We start from the raw sequence: 17887 nt of genomic DNA on the forward strand, positions 1-17887 counted from the left end.
CTCTCTCTCTCTCTCTGTCTCTCTCTGTCTCTCTCTCTCTCTCTCTCTCTCTGTCTCTCTCGCTCTCTCTGTCTCTCTCTCTCTCTCTCTGTCTCTCTCTCTCTCTCTCTCTCACCTCTGTCTCTCTCCCTCTCTCTCTCTCTCTCTCTCTCTCTCTCTCTCTCTCTCTCTGTCTCTCTCGCTCTCTCTGTCTCTCTCGCTCTCTCTCTCTCTCTCTCCTCTCTCTGTCTGTCTCGCTCTCTCTCTCTCACTTCTCTCTCTCCTCCCTCTCTCTCTCTCTCTCTCTCTCTCTCTCTCACTTCTCTCTCTCCTATCTCTCTCTCTCTCTCTCTCTCTCTCTCTCTCACTTCTCTCTCTCCTCTCTCTCTCTCTCTCTCTCTCTCTCTCTCTCTCTATCTCTCTCTCTCTCTCTCTCACTTCTCTCTCTCCTCTCTCTCTCTCTCTCTCTCTCTCTCTCTCTCTCAATTAAATTTCAATATAAGGGCTTCATTGGCACGGAAAACACATGTTAACATTGGCCAAAGCAAGTGAAATAAACAAAAATGAACTGTAACTATTAAACTCATAAAGTTCCAAAAGAATAAAGACATTTCAAATGTCATATTATGTATATATACAGTGTTGTAACGATGTGCAAATAGTACAAAATGGAAAATAAATGAACATAAATATGGGTTGTATTTACAATGGTGTTTGTTCTTTCCAGTGTGTCAAGTAATTATCTTTTTGTTTTCTCATGATTTGGTTAGGTCTAATTGTGTTGCTGTCCTGGGGTGTGTTTGTGTTTGTGTTTGTGAACAGAGACCCAGAACCAGCTTGCTTAGTGGACTCTTCTCCAGGTTCATCTCTCTGTAGGTGATTGCTTTGTTATGGAAGGTTTGGGAATCGCTTCCTTTTAGGTTGTTTTAGAATTGAACGTCTCGTTTCAGGATTTTGATCATTAGCGGGTATCGACCTAATTCTGCTCTGCATGCATTATTTGGTGTTCTACGTTGTACACTGAGGATATTTTTGCAGAATTCTGCGTGCAGAGTCTCAATTTGGTGTTTGTCCCATTTTGTGAAGTCTTGGTTGGTGAGCGGACCCCAGACCTCACAACCATAAAGGGCAATGGGTTCTATATCTGATTTAAGTATTTTTAGCCAAATCCTAATTGGTATGTTGAAATTTTCTTTTTTTTCTTTTGATGGCATAGAATGCCCTTCTTGCCTTGTCTCTCAGATCGTTCACAGCTTTGTGGAAGTTACCTGTGGCGCTGATGTTTAGGCCAAGGTATGTATAGTTTTTTTGTGTGCTCTAGGGCAACGGTGTCTAGATAGAATTTGTATTTGTGGTCCTGGCAACTGGACCTTTTTTGGAACACCATTATTTTTGTCTTACTGAAATGTACTGTCAGGGCCCAGGTCTGGCGGAATCTGTGCAGAATATCTAGGTGCTGCTGTAGGCCCTCCTTTATTGGGGACAGAAGCACCAGGTCATCAGCAAACAGTTGACATTTGTGACTCACAACCTGAGCCCAAATGGCTTCACACCAGTATAATAGTATACTTTATACTATTACACATGCACTTATCACATAGTAATTCATACATAAGTTAAGGCCATGCAACCTGAGTTGAAACCGGAATGATTCATAATTATTATTTTTTTATAAATAAAGTTCAGTACTGTAGATAAACAGATGCATGTGCCATATATTTATGTGGTGGACATGTGATACAGTCACATGATATTGTTGGGGTATGTCACAAAATCACGTAATGATCACACATCAATATTAATTTTATATATCAATATTTTGCTTCGTCTTGCTAAGAGGATGGTCTCTACAGAAGGTGTAAACGGTACAGCCAACTGGTTACTTGCATAGTAGTAATATTATAAATAGATAGTGTCAATATAAATAACATATACATTATGTTCGAGAACGATATCAGTGATAGACGAGGTAGTTATATACATACAATCAGGGATAAAGTGGCTGAGCAGCAGGATAAATAATAAACAGTAGCAGTAACGTATGGCGTGTGTGTTAGGGGAGAGTCATGTGAATAGAGGCACTGCAGATAGTGCCGTCCAAACCACTCATGAACAAGGGAATCTATATTCGGAGAGCCTGTTTCTGTCCTGCCCTTGACTTTGGTGCAGGGCATGTGATGTCCATAGCCTCTTCGTCGCAAAACTCCCTGAGCTTCTCAAAAATATTTGTCTAGCTGTGTCCAGTCCAGGTGGCGCTTTTACAGGCAGACCATCTATGGGAGAAAGGATGTCAGCGTTGTGCAGCAGTTGAAACCTGGTCCCGACAGTCCGAACGCTCCTTGGCGACAACACCAGGCTCCAGAGCATCGAAGCTGTAAAACAGAAAACAATAAATCTGAAGACATTATAACTGCACAACATCAATTCACCTCACAAGTTTAGATAATAAGAATAACCTCATAACGAAAGTCATTTTTTACCTGAAGTGCTGGTACTGCTTGATCTGTGGCAGCGGCCTGAAGTACAGAGCTGGTGGTGTTGTCAGCCATAGCTTTCCACCAGCACCGTACCAGCCTCCAGTCCAACCAGCTTGTGGGATGTTGACCTCTGTCACAGTGCTGTCCTTCACAACAACAGCAGTCTCAGATAAAGTGTTCACTCTGGTCTTTCTGAAGGGCTAACTTGATGAGGCCAAAGCACCAGTCACCACAAACTTGGTGTGGCCTGTGATCAGGAAGTGAAGGTCCAGACTGTGGTGGAGCCAGGCACAATACCAGAGCACAAACTTGTTCTTGTTTTATCCACTGCAGTTATCACAATTCAGGTCCACACATTGTTTTCCACACGTGTTTTCCCACCTCCGTAGCTGGTGAAGAAATGGTGCATGTAGTTGATGACTGCGCTGCTGCCTTTGCTTGCGCTAGCTCTCTTTTTGATGGCTGTGGGACTAGTGGATTAGAGTCAGGCGTGTTCTACTGATTGATGCTGAAAGACAAACTCCAGATGCATTATTATACCATCGATGCAAAATGGCCTTCTGAGAGATCACTACACACAGTTCATACAGGTAATGTTAGCTACTGTAGCTAGCCAGCCATCTCATGACAGTTGGCTAGCTAACTGCAAGCTTTAACTAGCAATACAAACCGATTGTCATATCTAGCTAAAGTTAACTAATAGGTTCAATATTAGCTAGCTAACATTAGGCTATAACTAGCAATGCATAATGGCATTCTGAGAAAACATCACTAACGTTACATACACCTCATACACATAACTTAACGTTAGCTAGCAAGCCAGCCACTCAGCTAACATTAGCTAGCTAACAGCAAGCTTTAACTTGGGATCTTTTGTTTAGACATGTCACGTTAAGGTTAGCTAGTTAAAAAATTAACTATACTCCCAATCCATAGAGTAACGTTACTAGCCATACAAACCAATTGTCATAGCAACCAAATAACGTTAGGTTTAATGTTAGTTAGCAAGCCAGCCATCGATCTCCAGCTGGCTAGCTAACAGCAAGCTTTTGCTTGCAATGAAAACAACTTTCTGACTAAATTAGAAACGTATAATATCTGAATCTGTAGTTAGATTCTTACCTGTATACATGGATGAAGGCTTCACGGCAGACTGCAAACCCTTTTATAAGACATCCTGTGTTGTTTCTGTTTAGTTTGCAAGCTGAACTGTGTGTAGTGATCTCTCAGAATGCCATTTTGAAATCCATCGATTGTATAATAATGCATCTGGAATTTGTCTTAGTTTGCACAGCTTGTTTGGCCCGTTGTTTTCCACTGATTCCAAAACGTGTTATTTTCAGAGTGAGAGAGAGAGTCAGCATTCATCGTCCAGAAAGTAGTCCATCACAACTTTTTCCCACTGACCTTTGTCGATAGCGCCTGATAAATTAAGGGCAGCAATGTTATTGAGAGCAGTAGCAACATATTTGCAGTTCTCCATGGCTAAAGTAAAATAAAAAAAATAAAAACTGCAGTAGAAAGGAATATCTAGCAGCTCATTTTATAGACCCCAAGATGCAACAAGACCAATCCAAACTCATCTCTCTGCATGTCCAGCCAACAATTGTATTCGTATTTACAGATGACATACATGTTTGATATTAAGACACATGAAAGTTCACATGTTCGAGAAGGCATTTTTGCCAAAAAACGCATTTTGCTAAACATATTTTTTTACGTTCAAAAGGCTCTCCTGTGAAGTCGTGACTTGCGACACACGCCTAGTTTCCTGAATCGGGTCACATTTGACTTCAGATTCTAGTAGGGTGAGGCCGGGTGCTGCAGACTGTTCTAGTGCCTTCACCAATTTGTTGATATATATGTTGAAGAGGGTGGGGCTTTAGCTGCATCCCTGTCTAACCCCACGACCCTGTGGAAATAAATGTGTGTTTTTGCCAATTTTAACCGCACACTTGTTATTTGTGTACATGGATTTTATAATATCATATGTTTTACCCCGAACACCACTTTCCAACTATTTGTATAGCAGACCCTCATGCCAAATTGAGTCACAAGCTTTTTTGAAATCAATAAAGCATGAGAATACTTTCTTTGTTTGTCAATTAGGGTGTGCAGGGTGAATATGTGGTTTGTCGTATGGTAATTAGGTAAAACGGCAATTTTGACATTTATTCAGTACATTGTTTTCACTGAGGAAATGTAGGATTCTGCTATTAATGATAATGCAGAGGATTTCTCTCTCCCCCTCCCCCTCCCTCTCTTGCTCTCTTTCTTTCTTTCTTTCTTTCTGTCTTTCTCTCTCTTTCTTTCTTTATTTCTGTCTTTCTCTCGCTTTCTTTATCCCTCCCTCCCTCTCTTTCTCTCTCTCCCCCTCTAAATGTTTTCTCTCTCCCCCTTCCTCTCTTGCACTCTCTCCCCTTCAACTCTTTCCCTCCCTCCCTCCCTCCCTCCCACCAGTCTCTCTCTTTCTCTCTCTCCCTCTCCTACCTTTTCCTCAATTAAACTTCTGCCCTCCATTCATTGAAAATGTTTGTTTTCTTAAAATACAAAGCAACTTAGTTAACACATTTAACACGTTCTGTTCTCAGCCTGTGTGTTTTTGTGTTTCTTCCTCTATGGTCTTACCCTGGTCTTTTCATCTCCCCCAGTCTCCATGGTGATGGGTATTCCTACCGTAAAGCGTAAAGTGAAGTCGTACCTGGCTGAGACGCTACACTCGCTCATCAACAAGCTCTCACCTGAGGAGAAACATGACTGTGTCATCATTGTCTTTGTAGGAGAGGTGGGGGGAAACACACACATACACACACACATCCACCAGGGTTTCTCAAAAAAAAAATAGAAGAGAAATTTACCGTCCCCATATGCATTGGGTGCATAACCTGATTAGGGCGTCCACTCATGGTGCTCAGAATGAAACATCACATTGAGATTATGGTAATTCGTCTTGAAGATGTTAGAATAACTGTCCACATTTACTTTTCCTCAGACAACAAGACCAGTAACAAACAGAAAAATCACTAACCTGTCAATCTACTATCCACCATAGTAGAAAAGTTGACCTATTCTATTGATCAGCGTGTCGTTCTCTACGAGAAATAAATAGCCTTTTCTAAACAGACTCTGGGACAGTTGTGGGACGATAGATCACAAATTCATACAACCAGTAGGCCTAGGCTACATCAAAACAGTGACACTGATGCAACAGACTTGGATTAGCTAACACAACATGCCATTGGAACACATCAGTGATGGTTGCTGATAATAGGCCTCTGTACGCCTAGGTAGATATTCCATTAAACATCAGCCTGTTCTAGCTTCAATAGTCATTTACAACATTAACAATGTCTACACTGTCTTTCTGATCAATTTGATGTTATTTTAATGGACAATTTATTTTGCTTTTCTTTCAAAAACAAGGACATTTCTAAGTGACCCCAAACTTTTGAACGGTAGTGTAGCTCATTCTATTATTCTGGTTTCCATTTTTATTTTTTTGTGCCCAAACCCCTCACACACACACACACACACACACACACACACTGTGACATACAAATAATAACATTATTTTCTGTTTCTGCAGACGGACACAGAATACGTCCAAAGCGTGGTGACCGGACTGGAGAAAGAGTGAGTGACCTCACTTCCTGTCCCTAACCTCACCCAGCTTCCTGTCTTTGTGATGGCTGTTTCCTGTCTGATAATTCCCCTGACGGTTTAGAGAGAACAGAAGGAGAATAACAAATTGTTTGTGTATGTATGTATGTATGTATGTGTGTGTGTGTGTGTGTGTGTGTGTGTGTGTGTGTGTGTGTGTGTGTGTGTGTGTCTGTCTATCTATCCCAGGTTTTCTATAGAGTTCAGTTCAGGTCTGTTGGAGGTGATCTCTCCTCCTGCCAGCTACTACCCTGATCTCAAAGACCTCAAAGAGACCTTCGGAGACTCCAGAGAGAGGGTCAGGTGAGGGGAAACACTCAGTAAAACAGACAGGATTTAAACAGGGCTCCAGACTTACATTTCCTCCTGGTGGCACTGCTGACACTTACGTTTCAGTTTGAAATGTTATACTATCAGGAGGTGAGTCTCGCTCATTACAGCAGCCGTCCCCACCAACACAGACAGGCAGGCACAACAGCTTTATTACAGGAATCATGAGGATAATGCACTGTTTACTGTTTATGTACTGTTTAACAAATTCATGGTTTTATCTGCCCCCAAAATAGAATGTTTTGATTAAAGTAACTAGGTAGAATGTGCACCTCGCACCAATTGCGACCAATAAAACATTGCACTCACAGCCAAGTCAAAGGGTCGCAAAATGCAACTAAATGGTCACAGCTTGGAGCGTCTGTCCCGTTCAGTCTGGAGCCCTGTCGTCTCCTCTGTCCCGTTCAGTCTGGAGCCCTGTCGTCTCCTCTGTCCCTTTCAGTCTGGAGCCCTGTCGTCTCCTCTGTCCCTTTCAGTCTGGAGCCCTGTCGTCTCCTCTGTCCCGTTCAGTCTGGAGCCCTGTCGTCTCCTCTGTCCCTTTCAGTCTGGAGCCCTGTCGTCTCCTCTGTCCCTTTCAGTCTGGAGCCCTGTCGTCTCCTCTGTCCCTTTCAGTCTGGAGCCCTGTCGTCTCCTCTGTCCCGTTCAGTCTGGAGCCCTGTCGTCTCCTCTGTCCCGATCAGTCTGGAGCCCTGTCGTCTCCCCTGTCCCGTTCAGTCTGGAGCCCTGTCGTCTCCTCTGTCCCGTTCAGTCTGGAGCCCTGTCGTCTCCTCTGTCCCGTTCAGTCTGGAGCCCTGTCGTCTCCTCTGTCCCGTTCAGTCTGGAGCCCTGTCGTCTCCCCTGTCCCGTTCAGTCTGGAGCCCTGTCGTCTCCTCTGTCCCTTTCAGTCTGGAGCCTCTGTCCCGTTCAGTCTGGAGCCCTGTCGTCTCCTCTGTCCCGTTCAGTCTGGAGCCCTGTCGTCTCCTCTGTCCCTTTCAGTCTGGAGCCCTGTCGTCTCCTCTGTCCCTTTCAGTCTGGAGCCCTGTCGTCTCCTCTGTCCCGTTCAGTCTGGAGCCCTGTCGTCTCCTCTGTCCCTTTCAGTCTGGAGCCCTGTCGTCTCCTCTGTCCCTTTCAGTCTGGAGCCCTGTCGTCTCCTCTGTCCCTTTCAGTCTGGAGCCCTGTCGTCTCCTCTGTCCCGTTCAGTCTGGAGCCCTGTCGTCTCCTCTGTCCCGATCAGTCTGGAGCCCTGTCGTCTCCCCTGTCCCGTTCAGTCTGGAGCCCTGTCGTCTCCTCTGTCCCGTTCAGTCTGGAGCCCTGTCGTCTCCTCTGTCCCGTTCAGTCTGGAGCCCTGTCGTCTCCCCTGTCCCGTTCAGTCTGGAGCCCTGTCGTCTCCCCTGTCCCGTTCAGTCTGGAGCCCTGTCGTCTCCTCTGTCCCGTTCAGTCTGGAGCCCTGTCGTCTCCTCTGTCCCGTTCAGTCTGGAGCCCTGTCGTCTCCTCTGTCCCTTTCAGTCTGGAGCCTCTGTCCCGTTCAGTCTGGAGCCCTGTCGTCTCCTCTGTCCCGTTCAGTCTGGAGCCCTGTCGTCTCCTCTGTCCCGTTCAGTCTGGAGCCCTGTCGTCTCCTCTGTCCCGATCAGTCTGGAGCCCTGTCGTCTCCTCTGTCCCGTTCAGTCTGGAGCCCTGTCGTCTCCTCTGTCCCGATCAGTCTGGAGCCCTGTCGTCTCCTCTGTCCCGTTCAGTCTGGAGCCCTGTCGTCTCCTCTGTCCCGTTCAGTCTGGAGCCCTGTCGTCTCCTCTGTCCCGTTCAGTCTGGAGCCCTGTCGTCTCCTCTGTCCCGTTCAGTCTGGAGCCCTGTCGTCTCCTCTGTCCCGTTCAGTCTGGAGCCCTGTCGTCTCCTCTGTCCCTTTCAGTCTGGAGCCCTGTCGTCTCCCCTGTCCCGTTCAGTCTAGAGCCCTGTCGTCTCCTCTGTCCCGTTCAGTCTGGAGCCCTGTCGTCTCCTCTGTCCCGTTCAGTCTGGAGCCCTGTCGTCTCCTCTGTCCCTATCAGAGGAAGTTTCTCCGCCTTTCATCTTCAATTGGTGACTAAAATTTCAAATAACGCCCAAACTCCGCCACTTTGGCACCTCTCCAGCCAAGCTCCCCTGCTCACACCCCAATGAAAATGACTTTGTTCTAGCTATTGTTCGTGGATGTGTCACGTCCGTTGGGCATTGCTAGTGACAGGATGGAGAGGAGAGAGGGATGAGCGGGATGGAGGAGTGGGCCAGGTACTCAGTATTCCACAGGCATCTCTCAAAGTGAGCTCAAGGTCGATTGCATTCCTCCCTCTCTCCCACCCTCCCCTTTTCCCTCCCTCCCACCCTCCCCATTTCCCTCTCTCCCTCCCATTATCCCTCTCTCCATCCCATTTTCCCTCTCTCCCTCCCATTTTCCCTCTCTCCCTCCCATTTTCCCTCCCACCCTCCCATTTTCCCTCTCTCCCTCCCATTTTCCCTCTCTCCCTCCCATTTTCCCTCCCTCCCACCCTCCCCTTTTCCCTCCCACCCTCCCCTTTTCCCTCCCACCCTCCCCTTTTCCCTTTCTCCCTCCCATTTTCCCTCTCTCCCTCCCATTTTCCCTCTCTCCCTCCCATTTCCCTCTCTCCCTCCCATTTTCCCTCTCTCCCTCCCATTTTCCCTCCCTCCCACCCTCCCCTTTTCCCTCCCGCCCTCCCCATTTCCCTCTCTCCCTCCCCATTTCCCTCTCTCCCTCCCCATTTCCCTCTCTCTCTCCCATTTTTCCTCTCTCCCTCCCATTTTCCCTCTCTCCCTCCCATTTTTCCTCTCTCCCTCCCATTTTCCCTCTCTCCCTCCCATTTTCCCTCCCTCCCACCCTCCCCTTTTCCCTCTCTCCCTCCCATTTTTCCTCTCTCCCTCCCATTTTCCCTCTCTCCCTCCCATTTTCCCTCTCTCCCTCCCATTTTCCCTCCCTCCCACCCTCCCCTTTTCCCTCTCTCCCTCCCCATTTCCCTCTCTCCCTCCCATTTTCCCTCTCACCCTCCCATTTTCCCTCACTCCTACATTCACTGCTGTTGGAACATCTTTGTCTTAAACTTCTGTACTTTTTTGGATAGTAGAACATGAAAATGGTTCAAATAGCACAATTCATTCAGACCCTTCTATTCAGCGGTACTGTGGTTAGGCCTAGGCTCCACCCAGTTTATCAAGAGGTTTACCATTCAAATAGATACAAACATCAGAGACAGCCATGAATACATTAATGAATAAATTAAACAAATCATACAATCATGTTGCCTTAACAACATAATGGTAATGATATTGAACTCAAAAGATGGCCATTGATTGAACAGAACAGCAGCTAGGTTTAACTGTCTGGATCAAGTACCATTCTGTGACCGGCTAATATGCCTTATTTTTTTGCCGTGGTATCGAGTATTGTGATACTAAACCTGGTATCGGTATCAAAGTGCTGGTATCGTGACAACACTACTCTCGCTCTATAATGATATCTTTCTTTCTTACTCTCTTTTCCTTTCTCTTCTTCTCTCTCCCTCCTCACTCTGTTTTATCTCTTTCCTCTGCACACCCCTCCCTCTGTCTGATCGATGTTGTCATATCATCCCTTCTCTCTCTCTCTCGCTCTTCTAGAAATGGTTTATCGCTTCCATTTGTTCTCTCTCCCTCTGTTTTCTCTGTCTTCCTCTCCCTCTGTCTCTTCCTCCCTCACACTCCATCACTCTGTGTCCCGTGACAAATTAGTGTTCATCCAACGAGACTGCACATCTGACAGCGTGTGCGTGCTCAGTGTGCTTTTTATTTATTTAAAAAGGCAAGTCCGTTAAGAACAAATTCTTATTTTCAATGACGGCCTAGGAACAATGGGTCAGGGCCTGTTAGCGTGTTAGCATCGGCCTGCTAACTGTCTGAATCGCCGTGGACCCATATGTTCACTTGGCTACGCATGCCTCTCTCTAATATCAATATGCCTTGTCCTGGTTATTGATTACTGTCTTATTTCACTGTAGAGCCTCTAGCCCTGCTCAATATGCCTTAACCAACCATGTTGTTCCACCTCCTACATATGCGATGACATCACCTGGTTTAAACGTCTCTAGAGACTATATCTCTCTCATCATTACTCAATGCCTAGGTTTACCTCCAATGTACTCTCTTCATACCATACCTTTGTCTGTACATTATGCCTTGAATCTATGCTATCGTGCCCAGAAACCTGCTCCTTTTACTCTCTGTTCTGAACGTGCTAGACGGCCAGTTCTTATATCCTTTAGCCGTACCCTTATCCTACTTATCCTACTTCTCCTCTGTTCTTCTGGTGATGTAGAGGTTAATCCAGGTCCTGCAGTGCCTAGCTCCACTCCCACTCCCCAGGTGCTCTCATTTGTTGACTTCTGTAACCGTAAAAGCCTTGGTTTCGTGCATGTTAACATTAGAAGCCTCCTCCCTAAGTTTGTTGTCTTAGCCGTGTCTGAATCCTGGCTTAGGAAAACCACCAAAAACCTTGAAATCTCCATCGCTAACTGTAACATTTTCCGCCAAGATAAAACTGCCAAAGGGCGCGGTGTTGCAATCTACTGCAAAGATAGCCTGCAGAGTTCTGTCTTACTATCCAAGTCTGTACCCAAACAATTCGATCTTCTACTTCTAAAAATGCACGTTTCCAGAAACAAGTCTCTCACTGTTGCCGCTTGCTATAGACCTCCCTCTGTCCCCAGCTGTGCCCTCGATACCATATGTGAATTGATTGCCCCCCATCTATCTTCTGAGCTCGTGCTACTAGATGACCTAAACTGGGACATGCTTAACACCCCGGCCATCCTACAATCCAAGCTTGATGCCCTCAATCTTACACAAATTATCAATGAACCTACCAGGTACAACTCCAAATCCGTAAACACGGGCACCCTCATAGATGTCATCCTAACTAACTCGCCCTCCAAATACACCTCTGCTGTTTTCAATCAAGATCTCAGCGATCACTGCCTCATTGCCTGCATCTGTAATGGGTTCTCGACCAAACGACCACCCCTCATCACTGTCAAACACTCCCTGAAACACTTCTGCGAGCAGGCCTTTCTAACACTCTAACCACTAGGCTACCTGCTTCATCCTATAGAGGACTCCTGATATCTCCAGGAGTGATAAGTATAATTTTCGTGTTGTTGTTTAGTACTGTCTCGGGCCATCTACTTTTTAAGGGTCCACACCACTCTCTCAATTAAGTATCTTACCTAGTTTTCGGATTACTTCATTTAGCTTTTTTGTAGTTCTTTAGTCAACTATGTGTGTGTGTTTTCTGTACCTGTTCGCTCCTCTCACTGTAGGATTTACAGATACTCCCCACCCCTTAGCTGCAACCCTTCTAATTTAATGTACCCTGCGTGCACAACCCATGTGGAATACCTGGAACTGCTGATCTGCGGTCAAGAACGCTGAGTTCATCTCAGCCTATGCTGCCCTTCAGTCCCTAGACTTTTTGGCCCTGACAGAGACATGGATCAACCCAGAGAACACTGCTACTCCAGCTGCTCTCTCTTCATCAGACTCCTTTTCGACGTACTCTCAGTACTGGTGACCCCCAGGGCTCGGTTCTAGGCCCTCTCCTCTTCTCTCTATACACCAAGTCACTTGACTCCATTATATCCTCACATGGTCTCTCCTGTCATTGCTATCTGGATGACACTCAACTACTTTTCTTTTTCCACCCTTTTGACACCCAGGTGGCGACACCCATCACTACGTGCCTGCAGATATCTCAGCTTGGATGACGGCCCACCACCTCAAGCTCAACCTTGACAGGACGGAGCTGCTCTTCCTCTCACTGAAGGCCTGTCCACTTCAAGACCTCTTCATCACGGTTGACAACTCCACAGTGCCCCCTCCCAGAGTGCAAATAACCTTGATGTGACCCTGGACAACACCTTGTCGCTCCTGCAGGTTCATGCTCTACAACATCCGTAGAGTACGACGTTACGTCACACAGGAAGTGGTGCAGGTCCTAATTCAGGCGCTTGTCATCATCCATCTGGACTACTCCATCTTGCTGTTGGCTGGGTTCCCGGCTTGTGCCATCAAATCCCTGCAACTTAACAAGAACGCCACCCGTCTGGTGTTCAATATTTCCCAAGTCACCCCGCTCCTCCACACACTACATATTTCCCTAGATTTCCCAAGTCACCCCGCTCCTCCACACATTGACCTCCAGTCAAAACTTGCATCCACTACAAGACTTGCCTATGGGGCAGAAAGAGGAACCTTAAGGCTCTGCTCAAACCCTACACCCCAACCCGAGTACTCCGTTCTGCCACCCCTGGTCTGTTGGCTCTCCCACCCTACGGGAGGGCAGCTCCCGCTCAGCCCAGTCCAAGCTCTTCTCTGTCCTGGCACCTCAATGGTGGAACCAGCTTTCCTGAATAGTTTCTGCCAATCTTCCGAAAATATCTGAAACCCTACCTCTCCAAAGGGTATCTTAAATAATGCCACAGCACCCTCCACGTACCCCTTCCTCACCCCCCCCCCCCCCCCCTAGCTGTGACTTTGCTGATAACTGCATTATTGAGGAACATGTACATACTATGACTGAGATATGTGGTTGTCCCACCTAGCTGGATGCACTAACTGAAAGTCGCTCTGGGTTAGACAAGCCTTTATTCTTCCCACTGCCCTCACATCAGAAATGTGTTGATGTTCGTTCTTTCTTTCTTTCTCTCTTTCTCTCTTTCTTTCTCTCTTTCTCTCCTTCTCTCTTTCTCTCTTTCTTTCAGTGTTAGAACTCAGTCTGATGTGTGCCTGTTGTGTGTTGCCCTTTGTAAGCACTATTCTTTTTCAGGGGGCTCATTGAATATTAATGAAAAGCCCGCTGGACTCCCTGCTGCTGGAAAGATGGAAAGATTAACACAACTGTGTGTGTGTGTGTGTGTGTGTGTGTGTGTGCGCGCCCACCTCTGAGTGCATGGTAAACAGAGCTCATTAGAGCCACTTATAGCAAGAATTGACTGTACCTACTGCCCACCTGCTGTGTGTGTGTGCCAGCCTCAACACCTGCTGTCAGGCAGTGATGTGTACACCTGCTCCCTCTAGCCACCATACATCAGTCATTTAGCAACAGGGCAGGAGGAAATGATTCCTAATCGTGTGTGTGTTGTAGATGGAGGACCAAGCAGAATCTGGACTATTCCTTCCTCATGATGTATGCTGTGAGCAAAGGAGTCTACTATGTCCAGGTATGTACGTCCTTGGAACACACATGCACACACATTCCGTCCCTAGCCCTATTAAAACAGCGTTCCCATGGCAACATGTTAGAATGTGACCGGCAGGAGCAGTATGTGTCTGGGGCAGAGTTGTAGTACACCTAGTACCAACACACACACACACACACACACACACACACACACACACACACACACACACACACACTTACTTCAGCATTAGAGTATTCGTTACCACGGAAACAGTGATGAGTCTGCAGTTTGGAACAATGCGTTCCCAATCTGGCATGTTCTTTACATCAAACAAGGCCATTTGCAATTGTGTGTGGGTCAGAAGAGCAGGATGGAGAGAGATGGAGTTGCATGCTCTTTTGTCAGAGTTGGGCAGTATTTTCCCCTCCTTGTGAAGATCAGAGGTACTGTGATACTGTACAGGTTGTTCTGTCTGTTATATCATACCACCTACTGATCCCTCACTCATTCCCATAGATCACAAGCATACATAGATATAATGAGCTACCACATTAAATCTCATTTCGTCTTCTGTTAACCCCATCTGTCGTTTGTTTGTTTGTTTGTTTGTTTGTGTTCTGGTTGATGTTTTAATGTTCCATTCTGTGTTGACGTTGTCTCCAGGGGATGACAGAGGTACTGAGTGCTGTCATTAACACTGTGTAGTTGACTTTACTGTTGTAGGCCATAGACATCATAGTGCCTATAGAATGTGCACAACCATAGACCTTTATGTACGGTGCATTCACAAAGTATTTAGACCCCTTGACTTTTTCCACATTTTGTTTCGTTACAGCCTTAATCAAAAATGGATTGAAAAAATATATCATCATCCATCTACACATATTATGTTTTTAGATTTTTTTTTTAGCAAAGAAATTAAAAACAGAAATACCCCTTTTCTATGAGACTTGAAATTGAGCTCAGGTGCATCCTGTTTCCATTGATCATCCTTGAGATGTTTCAACAACTTGATTGGAGTCCACCTGTGGTAAATTCAATTGATTGGACATGATTTGGAAAGGCACACACCTGTCTATATAGTTGACAGTGCATGTCACAGCAAAAACCAAGCCATGGGGTCGAAGAAATTGTCCGTAGAGCTCAAAGACAGGATTGTGTCGAGGCACATATCTGTGGAAGGGTATCAAAAAATGTCTGCAGCATTGAAGGTCCCCAAGAACACAGTGGTCTCCATCATTCTTAAATTTAAGAAGTTTGGAACCACCAAGGCTCTTCCTAGAGCTGGCCGCCCGGCCAAACTGAGCAATCGGGGGAGAAGGGCCTTGGTCTTGGAGGTGACCAAGAACCCGATGGTCACTCTGACAGAGCTCCAGAGTCCCTCTGTGGAGATGGAAGAACCTTCTAGAAGGACAACCATCTCTGCAGCACTCGACCAATCAGGCCTTTTAAGGTAGAGGGGCCAGATGGAAGCCACTCCTCAGTAAAAGGCACATGACAGCCCGATTGGAGTTTGCCAAAAGGCACCTAAAGGACTCAGACCATGAGAAACAGGATTCTCTGGTCTGATGAAACCAAGATTGATATTTTTGGCCTAATGCCAAGCATCATGTCTAGAGGAAACCTGGCACCATCCCTACAGTGAAGCATGGTGGTGGCAGCATCATGCTGCGGGGATGTTTTTCAGCGGCATGGACTGGGAGTCAGGATCAAGGGAAAGATGGACAGAGCCAAGTACATAGAGATCCTTGATGAAAACCTGGTCCAGAGCGGCCCTCCGACTGGGTCAAAGGACAACGACACTAAGCACACAGCCAATACAACGCAGGAGTGGCTTCGGGACAAGTCTCTGAGTGGCCCAACCAGAGCCTGGACTTGAACCTGATCGAACATCTCTGGAGAGACCTGAAAATAGCTGGGCAGCAATGCTCCCGATCCAACCTGACAGCTTGAGAGGATCTGCAGAGAAGAACGGGAGAAACTCCCCAAATACAGGTGTGCCAAGTTTGTAGTGTCATACCCAAGAAGACTCGGCTGTAATCGCTGCCAAAGGTGCTTCAACAAAGTACCCAGTAAAGGGTCTGAAGACTTATGTAACTGTGATATATGTAACTGTGATATATTTACAATAATTAAAAAAAAACTGTTTTTGCTTTGTCATTATGGGGTATTGTGGGGGGATTTCTTATTTTCCCGCAGCTTTAACGTAAGAAAATGTGAAAAAAGTCGGAATACTTTCCAAATGCACTCTACACACCCAGTGTTTCTGTAGCCGCTATGCACCAGCTTAGCTCAGTGAGAGGGACTTGGTGTATGCTGTTATGTTTGTCAGCTGTATGTGTGATGGCTGAACCCCTGCAAGCCTCTCACCTCACCAGTCACTCTTTCTCCCCCACCACACCACCTTCACCTCAGTTGGAGGATGACATTGTGGCCAAACCAAACTACTTTGCCACCATGAAGAACTTTGCCCTACAGCTCTCCTCTGAGGACTGGATGATCCTTGAGTTCTCCCAACTCGGCTTCATCGGTAACGCACATGAACACACACACACATACACACACACACACGTGCACAGTCTGAGCATTTAGCAACCCTTTCTTTGCGTGGGCTGCGTCTCCATGCACCAATGTTGGCCTTCCGCATATGTGGTGGAAGGTGGCAGAGCTACAGTGTTTGTCAGACCAGGAGCCATCCTGAAAATCGGCCTTCTAACGAAATGTCTGTACTGTCCGAACGGTTGGGGCTATAAACGAAAGACATCGCCATCGAAAGCAGAGACAATCACAAACATGTTGTTTTGCCCTACGACACCCACAAGCCTCACAAAGCTTGTCTGAAACGAACCCGGAACCAGTTAAAATATCAGTGGCAGTACTTCAGTGCAGTAAATATTAATGGCAGTACTTCAGTGCAGTAAATATTAATATTAATGGCAGTACTTCAGTGCAGTAAATATTAATGGCAGTACTTCAGAGCAGTAAATATTAATGGCAGTACTTCAGTGCAGTAAATATTAATGGCAGTACTTCAGTGCAGTAAATATTAATGGCAGTACTTCAGTGCAGTAAATATTAATGGCAGTACTTCAGTGCAGTAAATATTAATGGCAGTACCTCAGTACAGTAAATATTAATGGCAGTACCTCAGTGCAGTAAATATTAATGGCAGTACCTCAGTGCAGTAAATATTAATGGCAGTACTTCAGTGCAGTAAATATTAATGGCAGTACCTCAGTGCAGTAAATATTAATGGCAGTACTTCAGTGCAGTAAATATTAATGGCAGTACTTCAGTGCAGTAAATATTAATGGCAGTACTTCAGTGCAGTAAATATTAATGGCAGTACCTCAGTACAGTAAATATTAATGGCAGTACTTCAGTGCAGTAAATATTAATGGCAGTACCTCAGTGCAGTAAATATTAATGGCAGTACTTCAGTGCAGTAAATATTAATGGCAGTACCTCAGTGCAGTAAATATTAATGGCAGTACTTCAGTGCAGTAAATATTAATGGCAGTACCTCAGTGCAGTAAATATTAATGGCAGTACTTCAGTGCAGTAAATATTAATGGCAGTACTTCAGTGCAGTAAATATTAATGGCAGTACTTCAGTGCAGTAAATATTAATGGCAGTACCTCAGTGCAGTAAATATTAATGGCAGTACCTCAGTGCAGTAAATATTAATGGCAGTACTTCAGTGCAGTAAATATTAATGGCAGTACTTCAGTGCAGTAAATATTAATGGCAGTACCTCAGTGCAGTAAATATTAATGGCAGTACTTCAGTGCAGTAAATATTAATGGCAGTACTTCAGTGCAGTAAATATTAATGGCAGTACCTCAGTGCAGTAAATATTAATGGCAGTACTTCAGTGCAGTAAATATTAATGGCAGTACCTCAGTGCAGTAAATATTAATGGCAGTACTTCAGTGCAGTAAATATTAATGGCAGTACTTCAGTGCAGTAAATATTAATGGCAGTACCTCAGTGCAGTAAATATTAATGGCAGTACTTCAGTGCAGTAAATATTAATGGCAGTACCTCAGTGCAGTAAATATTAATGGCAGTACTTCAGTGCAGTAAATATTAATGGCAGTACCTCAGTGCAGTAAATATTAATGGCAGTACTTCAGTGCAGTAAATATTAATGGCAGTACCTCAGTGCAGTAAATATTAATGGCAGTACTTCAGTGCAGTAAATATTAATGGCAGTACTTCAGTGCAGTAAATATTAATGGCAGTACTTCAGTGCAGTAAATATTAAT

The 17887-nt window shown here is 45.5% G+C and overlaps 1 protein-coding gene across 1 annotated transcript in view; it reads left to right on the forward strand.

The window, feature by feature from the left end:
• LOC110504700 (alpha-1,3-mannosyl-glycoprotein 4-beta-N-acetylglucosaminyltransferase A) overlaps window positions 1-17887 on the forward strand; it is a 71640-nt gene that overhangs the window by 39624 nt on the left and 14129 nt on the right. Inside the window, exons 4-8 of the mRNA XM_036975100.1 lie at window positions 5108-5241; window positions 6043-6089; window positions 6306-6419; window positions 13582-13657; window positions 16034-16148. Of these exons, the coding sequence (XP_036830995.1) occupies window positions 5108-5241; window positions 6043-6089; window positions 6306-6419; window positions 13582-13657; window positions 16034-16148 (486 nt within the window). The remainder of the gene's footprint in view (window positions 1-5107; window positions 5242-6042; window positions 6090-6305; window positions 6420-13581; window positions 13658-16033; window positions 16149-17887) is intronic.

Source organism: Oncorhynchus mykiss, chromosome 3, assembly GCF_013265735.2.
Source record: "Oncorhynchus mykiss isolate Arlee chromosome 3, USDA_OmykA_1.1, whole genome shotgun sequence".
NCBI classification, from domain to species: Eukaryota; Metazoa; Chordata; class Actinopteri; order Salmoniformes; family Salmonidae; genus Oncorhynchus; species Oncorhynchus mykiss.